Source organism: Scomber scombrus, chromosome 15 (genome assembly GCF_963691925.1).
Source record: "Scomber scombrus chromosome 15, fScoSco1.1, whole genome shotgun sequence".
Classification (NCBI taxonomy): domain Eukaryota; kingdom Metazoa; phylum Chordata; class Actinopteri; order Scombriformes; family Scombridae; genus Scomber; species Scomber scombrus.
The window spans coordinates 10843018-10866805 of record NC_084984.1 but is presented as its reverse complement, the minus strand read 5'-3'; the positions used below and the strand labels follow the sequence as shown (position 1 = coordinate 10866805).

Below are 23788 nucleotides of genomic sequence, written 5' to 3'. Positions count from 1 at the left end.
TTTTAACTGTAACACACACACACACACACACACACACACACACACACACACACACACACACACACACACACACACACACACACAAACCTAAACAGCTGACAGCAACTCTATGAACCAGAAGCAAATGTTTTGCAAATGAATAAACGTTCAGAAGAAGTGTTTGCTACTTTGTGTGTGTTGATACAGTCCCTCCAGTATGCTTTATGTCCACATGGAGTGCTTGCCTCTGTTAATGTATCCAGCTCCAAACCAGTTAGGAAAACCTCAGATTAAAAATAAATTGGAACATAACTGCTACATTCAAAACTTCCATTGCTTGTTCCATGTCTGTATTGCTGGAGTCTCCTGTTTCTGTCTCGGAATAATAGCACTAAGAGCAGTGACAGTATTTATTTAATGGACATAAAGAACATGTAAAGAGAACATTTAATTAAATGTATTGGGGCTAATTAAGCAGCTTCCTCATGGCCATAATATTAATCAAAGTGGAAGATGAGAACATTATATACAGTGTGTTCTTTAACATGCCTCGTTAACATGTTTTGAAGATTCTGCAATCAATATTTTTTTTTTATTAACAATCAATCAAATGACTACATGTTGAGAGGGGTTGCTCGTTGCAATGAACTCACAGAGAAATATCAACTGACTCCACAGTTCACCTCAGCTTTACTGAGCTTTATTTTATAGAATCTTTATAGCATAATTTTCAGACTCAGCAGGCAGCTGCGTTCACCAAAAAGCGCTAAAATCCAACTGTATACATTACCTGCTCAACACTAAATGGCAAACAGAAAAAGTTGCTCTGTATTTGCTGGATGTATAAATAAGCAGGTGTTTGCTAACAAGTTAACCATATATCCACTTTTTAAGGCAATAACAGTGTTGTGTTTACAGCTTGTGTCCACTGCCTCCAAGTGGCCAAAAAAACAGCTGTGACAGGTTTAAGTAGCAAAATCTGTCCACACGCAAATCAGTGATTTACTGAAGATGCAGCACGTGTTCCTCATGTTATGCTCTTTCATGGAGTCCTTTGATATATAATCCAATTTTGGCACCAACCCAAGAAAGACCCGTAGCAATTTAAGATGGACTAAGTGTGGGCCGAAGACCTGGTTTGGAAAAATTGGGTTCTCGGGTTTTTTAGGGGGGCCAGTCTGCATGGACACAGGGTCTACGCTCACCAACAAAGTCCTGAGTAGAGGTTCAATCAGCAGTGAAACAGTGAAAACACGTGTGTTGGTGTAAAAGATCTTTAAAGTAGATTTTCCTTGTAATGTTCTTTCTCATCCTCTTGACCTTCATCTAACTTTATTTTCTTCCCTCCTTCTCATTCTCCTCTTGATTTCTTTACCTCCCTCTTCTCCTCAACAGTCCCGGTTGGACTTCAGAGACCCTCTCATGGTGTCTTTGAAGTTTGGATTAGTAAATGAAGACAAAGGTCCAGTCCTGGACGAAAGCCTTCCCAGTTCCATCAATAAGACTGTAAGACTGCTTTATACCACTTATTATAATGGTCTCTCTCAGTACTTAAACTATTAACTGGCAAATAACAGTAAGAGGAAGATTTAGAGTCAAAGACAGGAAGGATTTGAACTTTGTCTAAAACATCCTCCATCTGTCTGTATTTATAATCTGAGAGTGAGAACTAGGGTTTTCTTGTCTGGCTCCAAACTTGCTTCTGTTACAGCACATTAACATCTGCAACAGCTGACTGCCATCCTTCAGTGTTTCCTCAAGACTGCATTAGGGTTTCAACACCAATAGCCAGGACTGTCTTCCCACACTCCCGCATACATAGTTGTTCTAATAAGAGGTTTTCCAAATAATTATTGCAATGAGTGATGTGCCCAGATAAAGAGTGGGAAAGCATTTCCTTTTGTGCATGAGAATTGAGCTTCAAAACATGAAGCCTGGGTGTGTATAATGCAGAGTAATAACATCACCACCTCCCCTCACTTCTAAACATGTGGTTGTTTGTCTAGGCACGTCCTGACTCCCTCAGTCTCAGAATCTGTCACAGCAACGATGCACACACGTGAGGAAGGGTTATTAGGACCTCTCCTGTTATTGTTATTGAAAGGAAAAGAGGGGACACACGCACACAGAAAGGGGAAGTCATCTAACGGAAGCCCGAGTTTTTCTTTTGAGACTGTGCTGCATATGATACTCTAGTCTCTTGGCCATTCTTGAGAGAGCGGACACTGTTGATCTTGACAGTCCGTTGGGACAGCATTGAGAATGGAAACAAATGAGACTGTGACCCTGTGAACCGTTTAGGTGAAAAGGCAAAGGAAATTAAGGTCATTTGAAAGCACCCTTTTGTCAGGAGTGTAAACAAATAGAAAACAGTGGCCTATTTTGATTCTCATTTCTGCAGAGGAGATTCATAAGCTGTTACAGTAATTTAAAGATAAGTGATTAAAGATTCACTAATTTAGGATGCAGATATATTCTAATATATAATAATTAGTGTCTGATATGGTTTTAATAATCACATTACAAATTCCTAAAACTACATCTTTTCCTTCTTCATCATTGTAGAAATCCCAAATCAAATCCAAAAACTTGCGTCTTCAAGTTTTAACATACACTGATATGTGTATGTTGTATACGGGACTATGATTGGCTAGACGTGTCATGTTCTTTATTTACACCTTAAACTGAGATTTAAGGTGAGCACAGAGAAACTTTAACCCTTCAGCAGATGACTGTGAAAACATCCTTCTAGTTTGAAACTCTGTACAGTGAAGCTCAAACATCCAAGTGAAGTAACAATAAGTGTTACATTTGTGAGTGGATGTGGATTTCATTTCTTGATTATCTTGTAGATTCCCTTAATGGAGTGTGGGAGTGATGAGAGGTGCATTGCGGACCTCTCTCTCAAAGCCGAGTCTAGTGTAAAAAAGTAAGTGGAATTAGCATTTAAGTATACATTTTAAATGTATTGTAAAATAATACTAGCATGCCCCACATGTTGGTCATACATTTCATACAGGCTGCAATGAGATTCCAATGTAAATGATCGGGGGAAAATCTGCAGTCCTCGCTTTCTGCAAAAATGCATTTCAGAGTTTATGAGCCTTCAGCAATCTGAGTTAGGCAAATTAAGTGTGTAAGTTAGTCTTTTTTGCTTCTTACAATACTGTGACTTTGAAATATACCCACTTAATTAGAGAGACTCAGTCTCATATTGACTCTGAACTTGGGAGTGAATTTTTGCAGTGGACGGTGGATTTTGTCTCCCATCACTTAAATGGAAAGTGCATTAAGAAGGGATTGCTTCAAGAGGAACGATTACAGCAACCAATCACTCTTGAGACAGCGTTAAAAAAGTGAACCTATTCCTTAACATTTTCACATATTAAGAGTACACATTTTTCACATTGGAGTTGAACTATTATTATCATGTGCTATCTTGGATCATAGTGTCACTCATAGCACACAGTAGTTGTAGACTTTCCACTACATGACTGCCTCCTATTGGTGGAAAATGTGCATCACAACCAAACGTGCTGACAGTTTTCATTTTATTCTCCAGAATGGTGATCAAAGCAAACAAAGAGAAGATTGATGTGAACATCAGAGTTAAAAACAGCAAAGACAATGCATACAACACCAAAGTCATTGTCAGCTTCACGCCAAACATCAACTATGTTACAGTAGAGGTGAGATTTCTAGTGCTCATGGTGTAAATGAACTGAGGTGTCACGCTCTCTTCCTCTGTTTCATGTCTGTCACTTCACTGTCATCTGTACAATAAAGGCAAAAAATTCCAAATAATAATGAATTGAGGTGATGATGCATGTTTTTATTTTGTATTATCAGCCGAAGAAGTACGTGACTCTGAACCACACCAGGGTGGAGTTTGCTGTTGGATATCCCTTCCTGGCAAGCAATGTAGAGGTACTAGTTAATTTTCATTCGTTACTCCAATGCAGAATGTAAACTACATATGTCTGTACAATCTAGAGCTGCAATGATTAGTCAATTAGCTGATCAACAGAAAATAAATCACCATTTATTTTGATAATTTATCATTTTGGGTTATTTTATAAAGACAAAAGTATCTCGAAATTCCAGCCTAATAAATGTGAATATTTTCTGATTTATATACTGTTTTTGAAAGTGAACTAAATATTCTTGGGTTGTGGACTGTTGTTCAGGACAAAAGAAGACATTCAGGGATGTCAGTTTGGACTTTGGGAAACGGTGATTGGAACTTTTAACGGCCAAATAACTAATAGATAAAGATAAAATAAGTGATCAATAATGAACATATTCATTATTTGCCGCTGTAGATCAATATACACTTTATTTATCTTCACTGCTAATTAGTAAAAATGTGATGCGATCTAATATCCACAGGAAATCTTCAAAGTGAAATTTGAAGTGAATCCCACACATATTCAGGAGGATATTCAGATCAATGTGACTGCAACAAGGTGAGTATGTTTTATCCAATGATTTTGTATAGTTTTGTGTTCAATCCAGTACAACTGAGAGTTTTCGCATCCATTTTTATGCATTTGAGTCAAACAAATATGTTTTTAAATTTCCCACAGTGACAGTGAGGAGCTACCGTCTACCTTGCATGACAACACTGTGCAGATCGCCATTCCTGTGACGTATGAAGCTGGACTCATATTCACAGTGTGAGTAGAAGAAGTTGGTTCATTTGGTGGATACATTTTTTGATAATTTTTTATTACTGTTGCTCTTTCTCATGGTATACATTATGAATTGTCACAACAGGAAAAGCTCAGATGTGTCTTATAATGAGGAGGATGGATTTTATTTATGTCGAAGGAATGCATCCATTATTAATATTATTAGTGACAACTGTTCGACAAGAGAAATGTCTATTCTTAAATGTTTGTTTTGCTCCAAGTTCAAGTGGCATATATAGTATTTAGGAGCCAAAGAGCAAGATATTTCCCTCAGAAGTTGGTGGAGACCAAAAACTAGTAAAGTGAATGTTGGACTTACATGCATCAGGTGGCCAGACACATGGTTGGGAAAATAAGCAACCAGTTACTAACAAGTTTGCTATATCAACTTAATACTGTATGTCAGTGTTGTGTTTACAGCTCTTTCTGCTGCCCCCAAGTGGCCTAATCAGTTAATGCATATTGAACATATTCATTCAGAAAGGTTCATACAGCTGTATTAAGAGTGCCTTATTGTTTAATGGTACCAAAAGTTTTAATTTCATAGCACCAAATTTTGATGTGATTTGTGGAGAATTCTCAGTCTATGAAGCTCTGATTTGAAAAGGAAAAATTTAATGTGATATTTCAAAATGATGCATCTTCCAGGCGCCCTGTGGATAAACACATTGAAATACAGGACCGTGAGCAGTATCCCAGCGTATTCAATGACACCACGATGATTGGAGAGGAGATCAGCATCAGCTACACGGTAACATTTGCAGATACAGATTATATTTGATTTGCAAATGGTATGATATATTAGGAAAAACATATCCTGTTTGTTTTCTATCTCACTACCTCTCTGTCTCATGTCTCTCTAGGTGGAGAAAACAGGTGATATAGTGACTCCTCCCCTTGACCTTAGGGTGACCTACCCTCGTATCTCTCCTTTTCAGAACAACTTACTGTACCTGACACATGTCACCACCAGCCCACAGGTATGAATGAACACAAACACACATGTGGACATGTAAATTGAAGTAAACTGACAGACCTACCTTTATATCTGCTTCTCCTCTCTCTGCAGGTGAAATGTGATGCTACGCATTTGATCAACCCTCATAATATTAACCCGGACATTATAAAACCCAAACCAAAGAAAGAAACACTCGGCGTCTTCATACTGGTGTGTGATCAGGCTTGTTTGTGGTTTTATTTCTAAAGACAGCTGAGATGTATTTGCTCCTGTCCGACCATGTGTGTTTTATTTGCTCTACAGAGCTGTGAAAAACTCGATTGTGCATCATTTACATGCTCCATACCCGAGGATAAGATCAATCAGGTCAACGTTACATTCAGAGTGTGGGAACCTACATTCATTGAGGTAGGTTTGAGGTGACATGTGAGCGATTATTTTTGGCTTGACTTGCCTCCTGTCCAGTGCTTTTGCATTTGTTTTGCAAACATTTATTTTTATTTTACAGGCAGAGTTTTCCAGTCTGTACATGTTGGTAAATGCCACTCTGGGAACCAAAGACACAAAACTTTTTGTACTGAGCAAAAGTGACAGCAGCAGAACTGTGAGTCATAAAGTTTTCTTATTGTACACTTGTGTGTGTGTTTGCAGGTACATGTACATTTACTATACTGTATCTATGTGTGTGCTAATCAGGTAAAGATCCAGGTATCAAAGGCAACCTTAGGAGGAATCCCTATATGGATCATCATCGTCAGCATCCTGATAGGTCTGCTGATCTTAGCACTTGTCATCTTCGTTCTCTGGAAGGTAATATTTCAGACCACACACTATTTGCAAGTGTTCAAATACTTTTTGAATATCTGTAGCATCTTATCCCTGCAGAGCCAAGAGCATGTACAATTTGCTATGGTCTTTGAAAAAAAAAAGTTGTTTATTTTGATTTGCTGACGAAAACGAGAATATTTATACCACTCTTATGAGATACACTAAATATGAAGATACTGTACAGAGATGGTTAGTTTAGTTTAACTTAGCATAACAATATGAACAGAAATAAACAGATAGCCTATCTCTGTCCTACCCAGATTAAAACTAAACCTAACAGCACCTCTAAAGCTCACTAATTAACATATTTCTTGTTTATTAAATCTGTACAAAAACCACAGTGTAAAATGCTATTCGTTGGTTATATGTTGAACTATTTCTTGGCTTGGTGCAGCTAATTCCTGGAAACCTAACAGGGACGACATGACTCCTTTCACTGCCCCAGCCAAGAATTAGTCTGGTATACATCCCACATAGAATGACTCATTGTCTTTTTCACACTTGTTTTTTTTGTCTTTAACTAACAAGATATTAAGTGTTAACTAGTGAGCTTTAAAGATTAGTTTACCTTTGGACTGAGTCAGGCTGTTTCTAGTCTTTATGCTCAGCTAAGCTAGCCGTTTCATGGCTTCAGCTTCATATTTAATGGGCAAACATATGTGTTGTATCAATGTCATCTGAGTCTGAGAGAAAAGAAAGCAAATTGATATATTTCAGTGTAAAAATGTCAACTTCTTAGTGTTGCAACTGAGTTTTTTGCTCTTTCAGATGGGCTTCTTCAAGAGAAAATCCAGGGACTACTCAAAGGAGGAAGTAATGGACTGAGGTATCCAGCAACAAGCAGCTCTGTGACTGACTGTTTCTAGAGCCATCAGGTCACATAAAGTGACAGACTTTTAAACAGACAGTCGGACACACGGAGAAAACGCCGCAAGACCCACAGCCACCTCAGTGCTACAACACAGTGACTACCTGGAAAACACACTTACCATCCACTGTTTCTTGCACAGGCATGGGTCAAATATTGTTTGCAAATACTTCCTAAATCTTGTTCTTTGCTGCTTTAGGGATTAGGTTGCTTGGAGTTACACAGTGAGGCAACTCACCTACACAAAGTCTGACACTTTGACTTTTGTAAAGTGATTGGCACTCAATGTTTACCTTGTTTGAAGTATTTGCAAATAGTATTTGTCCTAGATCAGCTTCTTTTCTTGTAGACATCAACATTAAGTCACGTATGGCAGTTCAGAGGAGAAACCAGGGAGCATGAAGAAACTATTACTTACCAGGCATCTATTGGCAAAGTAGCATATATCTGTATCACATACAGTTACAAAACCTTCAGAGCTGCAATAGCTGCACTGCAGCTTTCAAAGGAAAAAAGTAAACTCAGGTTTTTCGGTATGAAGATACAAAGTTGCCTACGCCACCTCGCACACTTTCTGCAACAACGTCCAAAGGTCTATTTGCTTCTGAAACATGCAATATGTGAACTTTATGTGTGTTGGAGCAGTCTGTCTGATAACTTAGACATGTGTGTTAAAAAGCTTGATCTTTTTTTATGAAACACTGTATCTTTTAACATTTTATAGCATTTCATTTTTGTTTTAGCAATATAACATGGCACATCCTTTACTTCAAAATGTTGGCTAAAGACACTGACCTGAACATGAGATTTATTTTGCTTAACAAAGGTGTGGTTTTTCATTTTTTTTATACTTATTACCATAACTAATTAATTCAAAACCAAAAGAATCATGTCCCGACTCATAAGGTAAATGTTTGTATTGTTACTGAGGGATACAGCGAGCTGCGCCTTCCAAATCTAAACCTTTGATTGTACTGTAAATATAAGTAAATGCTCAAAAATGTACATATTTGTGTTGCTATAATTAGTGTAATTTAAGAGATGTTATCCAATCTTGTCTTGTTTTTGTGATCAGTGGTTGGAGAACGTGATTTTGCTCAGGTGCTACAAGTATCATGAATGATGACATTAACATTTTACCATATAAGAAAATGATCTGGCCGATCTCACAATTTAAAATGCTGATGCAAATATGTAAATATTGTTATATTTTGATGAGAAAATGAAACTATTCTGTTACTGAACATTTACATGAAGATGAGGGTTTGTATCCACTATTTTGGTTACATATGTAAAAGTATTTCATTTGATTGAAATTGTTCTTTGAAGTCTGTTGTCAAGGCTTTAACATGATCAAGATTAGATCTGACTGTAGAATACTATGATTTAAACTTTTTAATTTGCAAAATAGAAGGTCAATTTTCCTAAAATGCAGAAATACATGTGTATCCATTCACCAGCAGTTTTCCCCATTACCTTACATGGGATTCACTGGTAGATGGTTTGTAACACTTACACAAAGTATTACTGTAGGCTCAATGTGACCCCGTATGCGGTACACAGTACCTTACAAAGTTATTATTTCAGGTTTTCTGTCTTGTTTTTGTTTTTGAGAAGTTGCACAGCTACACAGTATGATAAAATAGATTATATTGTATATTGGGGAGATTAAGCTTCAGCCTCTTTCTTGACTTTTACCCCTCATTGTCATACGATAAAACTGAGGGAAGACAGCAAGAAAATATTTAAATTAATCTTTACACTCCTCAGCTCTCACTCTCCACTGTTGACATTAAGCACATGATATAAATTGTGCGTACAGAATGTGTAACTGTTGGTCATTTTAAGATTGTACGGCTACATCAGGCTTATGCACGAGGGTGGCGGCATAACTTTCTCTTTGTTCTCTTTCATGGAAATGTGTGGTCAGGGGTCATTTTCTCGGATTTGACTCTCAATTAACTTCTGAAAATAGTAAAGAATAAAGAGTGAGGATAATATGAGAGTTGTGAGCGCCACCCCAGCCTCCTACACTGCTGTGAAGTCTTCATTGTAATGCACTGGTTTGTCGGACTGTATGCTTCCTCATCAGCACAGAAATGAACTGAATCTTATGTACAAAATAAAGACTTTTTACAAAGATGTGCTCCAATTCTCGCTTTTCTTTAGAAACAAATGTTCAAAGAATTATATCCTAGATGAAAATGTAAAAGATGCTCCTGTATGTTCTGTCTATCAAAGTTAAATCACTGTGTTCTCTATTGACAGAAAATGAATAACCAGCAATTTCGATACGTGACTAATCACTTAGTCATTCATCAGAATAAGTCAAACATTATTGTCTTCCAGCTGCTCAAATGAAAGAATTTGTTGCTTTTCTATGTTTTGCATCATTAGAAAACTGGTTGGACAAAACAATTTGAAGATGTCCACTTGGTCTTTGATTTTGGACTTTTATTTGGACTTAATGCTAGTTTATACTTATACTCCACTACATTTCAGAGAGACATATTGTAATTTCTGCCCAACCACATTTATGTGACAGCTTTAGTTACTTTTCAGATGAAGATTTGACACAATTAGTAATATAACGAGCTTCTTAAATCCAACACATGTTTAAAGATTAAACCAGTGGTTTCCAACCTTTTTGCCTTTTGATGTCTTTCAAAAAACAGCGTGTAGTCAGGGTCACATTTCAGATGTCTATTAGTTGTGAACAGCTCCACAAAATAGTCATTTTTCATTCTAAACTTCTCACATGGTTTCATTTCAATAAATGTTCAAATTATCCAATATTTCCCCAAAAACAAAGATTAGAGAAAAAGACCAAAAAAAGTCCAAAAACTTCTAGCTAACTGTATATAATACAATTCCAGCAGCTACAACAGTAAAATGCTGCTCTTACACTGATGCTTCAGTATCAATAATCTAATGATGTCATATATAATAATGTATCAGTCAGAGAGATCAAACCACTACTTTTACTGTAGTACTTTAACTACATTTTGCTACTAATACTTATGTGACTTTTCATTCAGGACTTTTACTTGAAATGGAGTATTTTTACTTTGCTACTCAATTCAAAAATGTCTTTTTCATCTTGTTCCCACAGTTGAATTTTTGAGCTTCACTGTGCAGAACGATATATGTGCAGAGTTAGACACTAGATGGCTGTTATGTGCTCGGTGGAAAGTTTCTCTGTACTCATTAAAAATCTGAATTTAAGGGGTGGGGCTACAAGCAGGACTCATGACATAACAACTAGTTTTGAAGCCATTACTGATCCTATAGTCAATTTATACAAGTGTGATGTGGAAACTTGAAGCGTCCAGCTTGCATACACTGAGAATTGATTTTTCAGTGAACAATGAGCCATCTTGTATCCAGCAGTTAAACTTCTGAAATGAAAACCACAAACTTCACACAAATCTGCCAACAGCTTGCTCCTCCAGGCCCACCAGGACCAAGCTCCACACCAAACCTGCTGCAGCCTTCCTAATCATCTGGCGACAGCACAGACCATAGACTCTTTCAAAACAGTCCTAATAACCTCTTTATTCAGGAAGGCTTTTTCATCTTAACTCTAGTTATTTTCTTTATGTTACATGTTATATGCTTTTAACACTGTAACACTTTGAGATTCATGTGGATGAAAAGTGTAGGACAAATTAAATGCATTATTATTATCAGGGCTGGGAAGGTTACTTTGGAAATGTAATAGGTTACAAATTACTAGTTACCCTATTTAAAATGTAATAAGAAATGTAACTATTTCAATTACTTCATCAAAGTAATGTAACTTATTCCATTTGATTACATTTTGATTACTTTTCACTTTTTGTTTTAAGCTGTTAGGGTAAGTGTACCCATTAAGCCCACCAAAATCTAAGTTTAGGTGTTTTTCATGGATACTGACATGATTTATAAAGGAGATCATTTCTTATGAAGCAAGACTTATCTCTCATTTGAAAATGTTTTCATTAGTTAATGTAGATTTTGGGATATAAAATGTAAAAGTTTAGTCTGCAATGGGCTTAATTGGTACTGTGACATAATTTAAGCCCATTTGTACTCTAAATAAGCCCACGTCATGCTTTATTTACAAAATATTAACACTCACATATTGTTCATATTGTGACTCATCACAGTGTTTCCTCACATAATTAGTCTCTATACCAAACTTCTGAACGACAAATAATTCATAGAACTCATCAGTCACATATAAACATGATTTATCCTTAATGAAGCTTTCACAGAGCAGAGTTTATTCTTTAGTTTTTATGATAAAAAACTATATAAAAGAAACTATATTATGGTCCAATGTTACATAAAACATGAGAGCTATATCAACGAATTATATTAACTGTGAAAAATGAACATTTTTGAAAAGTGTCAAATATATTTCCTTTTATGTATATTCTGGGTTACATTAGGGGAAGAAATTAAATTTCAGGTTAAAAGAAAAAAGTATTTTTACAGCTCTTGGATGTAAAAATTGGTCACATTTGACCCTGAACAGTATGTAAGGGTTAAAAAATTATTTTAAATAATTAAAAACAGCAATATATGTATTCAGTAACATGTTAATAGCTCAGAAATAAAATACATCTTTTTTTTTGTGCAGCTGATACACATTTTGTAAAGGCCATCACAATTTAAACATGTTGCTGTATTCTTCATATTATATAAAATGTTCTCCTGAACCAAAAAATAGTGATTGTAAATGTCTTTTTTCTCCATAAATAAATAGAATACACTCTTCTTTAAGGACTAAATAACCATTTATTAATGACTGATGTAGAGTTTTATGAATGTGAATTTGGGGACATTACATTTTAGCTTTGCTGAACCTTATATTTCATTCTGCTTAACTTTGACCTGTTGTCCTTGTTCGTGCATACTTTTTTGTGCCACCTAGTGGTAGCAAAAGCACAATACATTAATCAGTATAAAAACCAGATGGCAGGCATCTTGGCAGAGTCAATCAACAGCCCTGACAAAAGTGGACCAGGCATAAAACCTGATTCGATTTTATGGTTGAAACTTGTTTATTTATGCAAAAATATTGTTTGTAGTTTGATAAAGCTGTACAAATTAGACTTACTTTAGCAACAGCAACAAGCTACAACACTGCTAATCCAGAAGTACTTGTTTGAGGATGTTGGGATTTTATTATCATTCATGCAAAGGGAAGATGTAAATGTAAGTAAATGGTTTTATACACTGGTGAATTAATTGTGTTATACAGTAAAATAAATCCATTGTCCCCATATGAGGACTTTATTTTTTCAAAAACGACTTCCTGTTCAAAGACAAAGATGCTTAGTTTTTGTAATTATCAGATATACTAATCCTAAATATCTAATAGAAATTAAAAATGCATAGGGTGGATAAGGGTAATGTAGGAAATGTTTTGCCATTCTGACTTGTGTACCATATTTAAATATGAATCCAACACATTAAATCAACACTGTATATTATTATGAAATTATCAAGATCTTTCCTTGTTAAATGAGAAGACATTTTTTAAATATTGTATTCATATATAATATAATATACACATATATTAGTGTTCCTTGTGCCAAAGGATTCAGAATTTGTGGGACATCGGGGACACTAGTCTTTAGGCTTATGCATCATTTGATGATCAAATACATCACAAACATAATTTAACAATTAAGAACATTGTTTTATTCATGCCAGAGTTATATCCTTAACATTGATTTGGGGAAATCCTATGTCACTGACCTTTAAGTGGACTTCACAAGGGGTACTTCATATTTGACTATTTTCCTGCCGCCATTTATGACACACACAAAGTCATATGATTTCTATTACCTGACCCCCCCTGCTTGGATTCAACACCAATCATGTTCACTTAATGTTGTAGAAAAGACATAAATGCACTGGAGCTTAGGTGTCCCATATTACACTACTCCACCCTACCAAACAAAAGCTCGAGTCTCAGGAGGTTACACTAACATTAATTTTGTAATTAAAGTACATAACGCTGTTACATGCAGGGGCAATTCTAGGATCAGACCTAATGAGAATTTGACATACAATGCCCTGCAAGTGTTGAAACCCCCTGCTAAATAATTAATTTCACTGGATAATGTAAATTACATCAATACATAATAGAGTGGTCTACTATAATGTATAATAATAATGGTTCAGAATAAAGCCGATTTCTGCAGAGAGATGGTTAATGAACCCTGAAGTAAAGACAATATTAATCACAGAACTATCCAAAGTACTTTAGACCTGTTAAAATTCAACCATTTGAACCTGTAGCAAAAGTGTTTGTCCCATCTCTAACAGACAGGCTTGCAAAATAATTAAAGTTGTATAAAATCATTTTTAGGGAATGCAATGCAATAATAATTTACTTATTTTTAGGGGTACTCAGATCACCCCTAAAAATCGCCACTGGTTACAACACTGGTAATTATTATGATTAATTATAGATACTGGATTTTTTTTCTTTTTTTTGAATGAGATGTCCCAGCTGAATTGGTGTAATGCAGCAGTGCGCCCCCTGCTGGTCAGCCGCCGCAACACTCAGCGATAAGTGTCACTCTGGGAGGGGAAGCAGAACAAACTGTAAGCTGCTGGCGGATCCATCTTGCTCGAAAAAAAGAGGCGAGGGTGAAGGCTTCTTTCAGTTTAGTAGCTCAAAAAAACTGTATCGTCCCCCGTTCAGCGCGCTGGGGAGCCCGCGGAGGGGCTGTGTCGCTGTTTGTAGGATGTCCCGACATGAGGGTGAGTAGATAAACACGTTCACAGCGTCTCGCTTGGAGGCTACATTTACCTGAGCAGGCTAGCTTCTGTGCTAGCTTTTTTTTGTTGCTAATTCCTATTCAAGTCAGGAGGTTGTTGCGCTTTTTTTTAGCTGCTTGCTCCCAGGCAAGTCCCGGCATACGCATTAGCTGTCAGCAACTTTAGTGTACACATATGTCTCGTATGTCTTAATATCGAGGCAAACCTTTATTTCTTGACTCAGCCGCTTCGCAATGATAAGGCAACATAGCAGTTAGCAGCTAGCAGTTAGCTGTTGCTAGGTGCTGCGTTAGCCGGGGCTAGCGAGCAGGCTAATGTATGCTAACACAAGGAGTCGTTTGTGTTGCAACTTAACGCTGCTTATAACCTCATTATTTATACACACAACCACACGACGACAGACCATAATAAAGAATAACGCTATCAGATTCATCTGCTCATATTATTTTTTGGGGTGTGTATGTTTTTTTTAGTATAACCGCATGTTAGCGCCACACTGTCCCGTCTGGTCACATTACCTGCTGTTGTTAGCGAATGCACTGTCATCAAGAAGAAGAAGAAGAAGAAAGTCTGAGTGAGGCCTCGGCTCTCTCTGCATAAACCAATCAGTAAGTCACTAAGTTAGCTGACTGGTAGATAGGCTGGAGGCTAGCTAGGGTGACTAAGTTTTTTGGGGGGGTGGCATGTTAAAACCATCAAACCCAGACGAGAAGTATATATCGTTTAGTTGTAGCAGCAGGCCAGTCGAGACGAGAGGTTATCCAGTTTTATCACCTCCAGAAAAGGTGCTACCGTATGTTGTAATGTAAACATGAGCACAGGACGAGTAGTTAGCCACACTAGGACAAAGATTAAAATGTTCACAATTTATACAAGTCTTTCTTAAAACAGGTCAGGTGTTCATATGTATAATAAAACATGTTTTTTCCTGGCTGTAATTATTCCTCTTGTTCATACTGGCTATTAAAAGATCCCCTTCAAATGCCACTTTCAGTGTATGTGATGAGGACCACAATCCGCAGTAATTTTACCCCCACCCCCCTACATTTAAAAGTGTGTGTGTGTATATATATGTGTGTGTGTATGTATATATATATATATATATATATATATATATATATAGGAGGCTTCAGCAGTTTTGAGTTGAGTCATATGAAGTTTGATATGTCACATTAAGTTTCTTTTTAGCATCAAATTCAGTCTTTGTGTGAGCTGCAGTGGAAGTATAGTAAAAAAAGAAAAAAGAAGAGGGACTTTGACAATAAAAAGACTGTAATGTTGAAATATATGTACTTAATTTGAATCCTTAAGCTTCAAAATGAACTTTGAAATACATTTTTGCATATAAAAGGGCTTGTAGATTTTTTTTGGGCCCCTCCCATCATTATGAAAGGATCTTTTTAGTAGCCAGATATGCTGATGAGTGATGATAATGGCAAATGTTAATTTTACACCCTGACTGTTTGTTTTTAAGACAGACTTGTCAGGCAAATTGTGAGCCCCGTCCTTTTTTTTTTAAATAGATGGACAACAAAGGGACTTGTTTAATTAACCCCACAAGTGGACAGGCTAGTTTTGAGAGCGAGGACACTCAGAGATCCTCAAAGGCAGACACGGTTTCATTTGTGAGTGAATAAGTGAGTGAGGAAGGCATTCATCAAGCCACATTGTGTTTCTTCACTATTCAGGTAAAACGAACACCTTTTGTTTTTTATTGCACTCACCCTCTGTTTAAAACCTCCCATGGTGCGACCAAACCTTTAATCAACACGCAGAGGTGATAACTGTTTATTACCAGGTTGATTTTATTTGTTCAGGACTGGGTTTGTTTTGTTAATAAAATGTTACAGTTTTGTGGAAATTTTTTTTTTTTATATTTTGAAGCTTCTTTTTTTTTGCTGCAAAATATCAGAAAAGTCAACAGAGGAAATTCCCCAAAGTATTTGCTTACCTATTATCCAACATTTGCCAAATAAGATGCTTTTTTTTCCCTTAAAAGGAAATGTCAGCAAGGTTTGAAATATTATGCATAATGCTAACTATGATGTCTCAGATAATAACTGGTTGTATCTGGGGAGTAGTGAATACTTCCTCACATAATAAAGAGAGGGGGCAATAGCTCTACTCCTTTTTTCCCCCTATCTATACTTTTGTGTGTTTATCTACTGAAAGACAAACACACAAAAGTATATACTCTTCTTGAAAATGTGTGAAACAAAATCTCAAATTCAGCTGCTTGTTTTACGTCGTGCTTTTTTTGTTGCTGGAGAAGTTCACAGGAATGCCAGACTTCTTCACTGCTGGCACTTTGTGGGTTGGTGCCACTCCAAAACACATGCTCATGTGTAAGTGAGACTGACCGACAAATAGAGATCGCTTTCTTACAGTCAGTCTCACAGGCGCACTTATAAGGAATTTGTAACTGTATTGTCAAGTCTGCATGTTTGCTCCTTTTTCATTTTTCTCTTTTCATTTTTTTAAATATTTTACAGGTGTGAGCTGTGATGCGTGTTTAAAAGGGAACTTTAGAGGAAGACGGTTCAAGTGTTTAATTTGCTACGACTACGACCTGTGCGCATCGTGCTACGAGAGCGGAGCCACAACAACGAGACACACCACAGAGCACCCCATGCAGTGTATATTAACCAGGGTAGACTATGGTAAGGACCTGGCGGAAAGCCCAGACAGAAACTTGTGTGGCGTACTGATCATTCCTCATGCCTGTGTTGTAAACAGTAATTGTATTTTATGACTTAACTGTCCCCTCTCACTATGTCATTACAAATCATTCATCCTGATAGCAGTTACGGTCACCATCATATTTTGAAATAATAATTGACAAACAATAATGGCCGCTCTGTTTTTTTCTTTCTTCTGTCTTCTTGCAGACTTGTATTATGGAGGAGACACTTTTTCAGTAGAGCAACCCCAGTCATTCACATGTCCTTATTGTGGGAAAATGGGCTACACAGAGACGTCCCTACAGGAGCACGTCACTTCGGAGCATGCAGAGACTTCCACAGAGGTGGTGAGTATACGGCACATATTTACATTTACCTTCATTTTTGAGAGATAAAAACATGCCTTTTTTGTCACTGTACTTAAAATTCAATGAGATAGATAGATAGATAGATAGATAGATAGATAGATAGATAGATAGATAGATAGATAGATAGATAGATAGACATTAAAGCAGAATTTAATCTATAAGTCATGGGGATGATATCTTAATAATGTCAATAATTCTTGTAAGTGTCTTTATTCTTATAAGCAGTATCAAGTATCCAGCGGTTTATTTCTGCCATCCTTTGATATATTTTGAATTTTTAAAAGCTTTATCTGCTCTGCTGGGGTCCCTACAGATGAGGCTGCACCTCCAGTGAGCTAAAATGACTTCCCAGAACGCACACGCTTGAAGACATTTATGGATTACCTGTAGTCAGAGAGTTATTAGCATTGTCCACTGCTGAGTCAAGTGAGGCAAAGGGTCAAACCAGCTGCAGACTCGCAGGTCGTCTGTGGACCAACAGCAGCTCCACTAGCGGTGATAGAAAAAAAAATAAAGTGACCTTTGGAGCCAACAAGTGGAGCCAACTAGTATTTGTGCTTAGTAGTTAGAGCAGGGAGTGTCTGTGTGTCACAGTGAGGGTTTAAAGGATAAGATGGTCGTTATTTTAGATTTTTATTATTATCAACTGCTCACAAATGTATACTTTGATTTTGTGGGGCAGCTCAGTAATTTCCTTCTAAAACAGCTGAGTCCTGTAGTTTATGACAAACGTCACAGGAGTAAATGGTGCATTTGTTTGGGACTATTCTCAGCTGTGTGTTAATACACATCTGGTGCTCTGGTAAGTATTCGCAGCAGCAGTCTGATTGGCTCAAAATAAACTACAGTGGCCACGTTCATCGTAATAAAGGAACATGTCACCCAGTTCAGCTGTGTGGTTCAATTATGTGTTTTCAACAGTCTTTGAACAATGCTGGACCTCTATAACACAGAGGAATAAAGTATATCAGACATTGTTAGGAGGATCAGCTCATTGGTTTTGGTCTTTTCATGGAAGTTGTTATAAAAATAAGAATAATAATAATTTAGAATGAGGCCAACCCGTTTTTTTTAAATTATTATTTCAAAGATGAAACAAAAGAAAGAACAGAAGCACGTCAGCAGTTGAAGAGGAAGTGTGTCTGAAACGTATTTCCGTGTTTGTATATATGGCAGTTATTGTACAGTGAGAGATTTGCTGTGTTGTTATAATGAGAATGAGAACCGCAATAGAAACTGTTATTTATGCGCTGTAAGATAAGTGCAGTGAGCAATAGATGCTTTTGATTTTTATGTTCAATATATCGTACTTTGTGGTGAAATGTTCTTTATGAAAACATTTTGATCCTCTGAAGTGAAGCGTGGGTATCATGACAACATTTTGTGAAGCAGGATTTTGTCATTAAGTCCACTGCACAACACAGAAGCTCTCACTCTCTCTTTCTCATTTCAGATCTGTCCAATATGTGCTGCCTTGCCAGGCGGCGACCCCAACCACGTCACAGATGACTTTACAGCTCACCTCACACTTGAACACAGAGCACCAAGAGATTTAATATCCTTTCTGTGACTGCATTTAAATGTTTTTTACCTGTATTGTTTTTAAATGTCCAAAAAATATTGATTGTGATACCAGATTACAGCATCTACCCTTAACAATCCTCGTTTAAGATGAGTCCAGCAGTGTTCGGCATGTACGCAGGATGTTCCACCCTGGACGAGGACTGGGCGGCCCTAGAGCACGGCGGACAAATATGCACTTTACTAGCGGCTCTACAGGGGGACTTTCATCCTCCTCATCACAAAGCTCCACTTACACCCCCAGTAACAGAGAAGCAATGGACCCCATTGCAGGTGAGATTCAGGGGGTATAGCAGTTTACTCCACAGTCTCTCTGTACTCCTGTTAGTGTGGTCAGGTGAATTTATATCAAATACTGAACTGAGTTAAACATTTTCTTTGCATACTTGTTTCTGTTCTGTCAGCATTTTTTCATCAAACCTTTGAACTCACAGAAAGTACATTAAGTAATTACAACCATAAAACTCAGTAATAAAGTTAATTACAGTAGACTCATGTTGTGTACAGAAAAACATTACAAAAAAAACTTTATACAAAACACCTGCTATGATATGCAAATTTCTGTCAGCTAACCAACAGCCTTCACATATGCTGTAAACAAATTGTTTAATCATCAAAGGCATATTTAAGTCCTTTTTATAGCAAGATGTTTTTATTCATTAGTTTTTATATCTCTGTCCATGTGTAGCACAGTTTTGACACTAATACAGACACAGTTTTCTATACTGTTTTTTGTATAGACTGTTATCAATGTATGTTTACCAGGGTAGAATCTATTGTTAATAGTGAGACACATTTGAAAGAAATTAGCTTTTTTATTATTTTAATCTATTCTTCCCGCACTACTTCTTTAGAAAAAGACATAATAGTCTCAGCATGTCAAGTCAAATAAATATGTCAGACCACAGCTTGGGAAGTCTCTGTATTATTTTGCATCTTCCTACAGGTTTCTGCAGTGAATGCATTTGAAATCATGACTTATTTAGAAACATCCAACAATGGAGCCCATTTTTGTTGTGTCTCCTGCAGAGTTGTTGTCTCAGCTGTCAGGTGTACGGCGTGCAGCAGGGGGGCAAATAAACTCATCAGGGCCTTCAGCCTCCCAGCTCCAGCAGCTCCAGATGCAACTGCAGTTGGAGCGGCAGCAGGCTCAAGCAGCACGACAGCAAGTGGAGACGGGCCGCCATGCCACACGACGCAGCAACAACCCAGGCAACACTGGCAACACCATCCCTCCACCCAGCACAGCCACTGCCAACTCTGCCACCGTGGGTGAAAGCAATCCCTCGTCCTCGTCCCACAGCTCCCAGTTCCTATTAGCACGGTGAGTCAGTAGCTTTTACAGGCTGGAAAACTAGTTTTTGCTTATTCATTGTTTATACTGTATGTGCCGTCAAACACACTGTGGAGAGATTACGAGACAGTTTCAACAAAGATCATGTGTGCTAAACATGGTCTTAGAGAGAGGAAAACAAGCACTGAAAGACAAAAATAAACCATTGTGTTTGTCCTGCTCTTATAAATGTCCCGTAGTAGAGCTGCAACGATTAGTTGATTCATTTATTAGTTGAAAATTAATCTGCAACTGTTTCAGACATTTTTCAAGCAAAAGATTACCAGCTTCTCAAATGTGACGATTTTCAGTTTTTCTTTTCTTATGTGACAGTAAATTGAATCTTAAGGTTTGAGACTGTTAGTCAGACAAAACAAGCAGATTGAAGGTATCACTGTGGCCACCTTTTAACATATTTGTGAATGTTCTGTCAATTGTCTCACTATTTTTAACATTTCATTGACTACATTGTTATGTGAGAAAATAATTGGCAGATTAATCAATAATGAAAATAATCATCAGTTGCAGCTCTAGTCCCCAGCCATAATGTTCCTTCTGAAGACATAAATCTATAAAAACTGCTCACAAATTGCTGGATGCTAGATTTTGGCAAATGTCACTCAAACAGGGGTAATTTTTTGTTGGAGGCTATTTTCAGTCACAGATTTGGTGCACTAGTAAATGTTTCCGGCACCAGGACAGTGAATATGGGATTTGACTCAAGTACAGTGTGTGTGTTCATGGTATGAATGAACATGTCACCCAAAGTAACTGTGGCTCATCTGTATATTTTTAATAGTTTTTGTACAACAACAGAGGAATAAGATATATCAGGCTTTGGGTGCACACATAGTATTTGAGAGTAGAATCAAGGTCATTGTTGGTTTTTGTCTTTTCATGACAGGAAAAATACAGAATATGAACCGCCATATCATTTTTAAAATGGCTTGTTAACACTCGTATTTTGGTAAAAACATTTAGCGTTTCTAAGTTAGAAAAGGCCAAAAATAGAAAAAAACTTGGAAGACACTTGTCATTCTTATAACAAAACTATTGACCAAACCTCTATCTTAATACTAATCTTCAAACTGAATTGAGTTGTATGATTACTTGTAGATAATCAAAATCTAAATAATCAGTGGTTCCTCACTATTTGGTAGTCTAAATCATAATTTAACAGGAAATTGACCAGCTTATCTTCTGTCTGTTGTTCCATTTGCCTGAGTAAAAAAACATTTTTAACTCGAAGTGTATCACCTGAATGTATTTAAATTGATGTTAACTGTTTTCACCAGGTTGAATGAACCTAAGATGTCCGAAGCAGAGCGGCAGTTTCTAGAAGGAGAGCGCGCAGACCGCAGCCTGTTCGTCCAGGAGCTGCTCCTGTCTACGCTGATGCACGAAGAGAGTTCTTCCTCCGACGAGGACGAACGCCGAGACTTCGCCGACTTCGGAGCCATGGGCTGTGTGGATATCATGCCTTTAGATGTGGCGCTGGAGAACCTCCAGCTCAGAGAGAGCCGCTCTACGGGGAAGGAGCCTCCGCCGCCTCCTCTTTGATGTCCGAGCATCAAGCAGACTGTGTCCTCTGTGTTGCAACTGTCAGTGATGGGCAGCGAACAGCAGCAGTCCTCCCGGCCTCACCCTCCTCTCTTCCTCCCTCCTCTATTTTCTGAGTTTGTTTTTGGTGATTGTAATTTCAGGCCTGTCACCATTTTTGTTACATTGTAAACAAAAATAAATGAGAGCAAGTGCGATAAATGTGCGAGTGCGCAATAGCAACTGAGTGAGCGAGCGAGAGAAGAGAAATATATAAATATATATATAAAATATATATGAAGTTGATAATCAATCCACATAACTTTTTTTTTCTTTATCAGGTTAATGTTACAGGCAGTTGTGGCAGACCCTTGCTTCCTGTGACATGCAAACGGCTCTCCGTATAAATACTCCACATTCAAAAGTCAAGAGGGCATAGGCGCCTCTGATGAAGCTGCTGTGTGTGTTTATGACTATTAATAAATAAAAAGTGCTTGGATGGGTTACCATAACTACTGCATGCAGTTATTTGCAGCGTGCATGACTTTTAATGACCTTGTCATTAAAAACTTTTTTTTTCTTTTTTTAAATATCCCAAAGCTTTCAACTGTTTTTAAATGGTTATTTCAAGTATTGAAAAATGGAGTAGTTTACAAAACTGACATGCTGAAATTTAACGTCTAACAATATATTTTGTTAGGTTCTCTTTTTGAGCAAGTACAAACAATGAAGAGGAAATAGTTGGGTTCTGCGGTAGCTTCTGAAGAAGCGCTGCATTGTGTCTCTCAGCTCCAGATTGTCCAGGTCTGACTGTTTGGATATGTCGATCACTAACGGGCAGCAGAGCTACGACTACTAGGAGCTGAAGAAAAGAGAGCTTGCCTCTGAATTTTTCCTAAATGTTTATGTTCAGTGATAAGCTGTGTATACACCGTATAGTTCATAATTTATAGATAAGACGCCCAACTCTGTCCATCGCTCGTTCACACTATTTTCTGACATTCACTCTTCTTATGTACAGGCCAGTGTCAGACCACATGCTTTAGATGGCTTGTATGAATCATTTCTTTGCTGGGTAACAGGAGCTTGAGACTTTCCACACTGCAGTTTTGTTTTGTTTTGTTTTTTTTCTGCTAAGGATAGCACTTTCTATTTATTCATGTTTGTTTTCTGATTCTTTTTGAGCCTTGATAATGAATCATGCCACCTTCATGCCTATACTTTTACCCTCCTGTGTAAAATACAATAAGATGTATTTTGAATTTGTGCGTTAACTTTCATAATGGTTCTAAGACATGGGCAAACTTTTTTTTTAAACTGTAAATTTAGAATACAATAAATCTAAACTGCGCACAGCTTTTGATGAAACCAAGAGACCATCACACTTTTGCACGTTGTGTTGTTGTTGTGATTACACAGATGTTTGTGTGTTGCCGATGTGCACCAAAGACATCTAGTATATCAGTTTAAAGAACTCTCCAGCCTCTGAATATAACACTGGCTACTCTTTGCTCTGAATTACAACTAAGGTCAACTTTGTCTTTAATGCTCAGAAAACACAAGACATATAAAATAGCATATAACAGTTTAAAATATATTATGAAAGCAGACACATCCAGCATGATAAAGCTTTAAAAACCATAACACTTGTGTACTAAGCTGAGCAGCATTCAGTCGCTGCCTCACACTTTTTGGTTTATTGAATGTTAATGAATGCAGGACAAAAGTGGGGTTTCTTCTTCATGCTGCAGGCACACTAAAGCCTCTCAGAGGGCAGTAGGTGACCCCTCATGTAAGACATGAGATAAATCTGTTGAGGAAGACACCCTTGATGGATTGACCCAGCAACTGTCCCACCAGTCTGTCTGCACCTATGAGCAACTGTCAGGGTGGAGCTGTTTACAGTTAACACTGCAAAACAAAGGTAGGTCCCACATCATGTAGACGAAGGATTTTTTGGTCTAGTGCGTGTTTACAATGACACTGCAGTAACATCCAATACATGCATGTATGAGCATAATAATATTTCCCAAGAACACTTAGCAGTCGCTGTTGGTTTGTCCTTGTGTGTGAGGCCCTTTAAGGGCAGCTGTTCCTGTCACTTCTCAATGGTTATTGTTAGAAACAAATGGTGCCCACAGGATACCTTTCATGACATGTTGGTTGGTTTTAAAGTGGCCGG

General features: G+C 37.4%; 2 protein-coding genes across 2 annotated transcripts in view; both read left to right on the top strand.

The window, feature by feature from the left end:
- itga1 (integrin, alpha 1) overlaps positions 1–9455 on the top strand; it is a 48943-nt gene extending 39488 nt beyond the window's left edge. Inside the window, exons 18-30 of the mRNA XM_062434933.1 lie at positions 1375–1485; positions 2832–2908; positions 3542–3668; positions 3829–3906; positions 4369–4445; positions 4566–4655; positions 5319–5421; positions 5534–5650; positions 5740–5838; positions 5932–6036; positions 6137–6232; positions 6325–6438; positions 7225–9455. Coding sequence (XP_062290917.1) covers positions 1375–1485; positions 2832–2908; positions 3542–3668; positions 3829–3906; positions 4369–4445; positions 4566–4655; positions 5319–5421; positions 5534–5650; positions 5740–5838; positions 5932–6036; positions 6137–6232; positions 6325–6438; positions 7225–7281 — 1251 coding nt within the window. The 3' untranslated portion in view covers positions 7282–9455. The remainder of the gene's footprint in view (positions 1–1374; positions 1486–2831; positions 2909–3541; positions 3669–3828; positions 3907–4368; positions 4446–4565; positions 4656–5318; positions 5422–5533; positions 5651–5739; positions 5839–5931; positions 6037–6136; positions 6233–6324; positions 6439–7224) is intronic.
- A 4460-nt stretch (positions 9456–13915) lies between these two features.
- kcmf1 (potassium channel modulatory factor 1) lies at positions 13916–22868 on the top strand. The gene is made up of 7 exons (XM_062434551.1): positions 13916–14086; positions 16597–16764; positions 16993–17132; positions 18607–18708; positions 18824–19007; positions 19764–20058; positions 21363–22868. The coding sequence occupies exons 1-7, from the start codon at positions 14071–14073 to the stop codon at positions 21625–21627; spliced, it is 1170 nt and encodes a 389-aa protein (XP_062290535.1). The 5' UTR covers positions 13916–14070; the 3' UTR covers positions 21628–22868.
- The last annotated feature ends 920 nt before the right edge of the window (positions 22869–23788 follow it).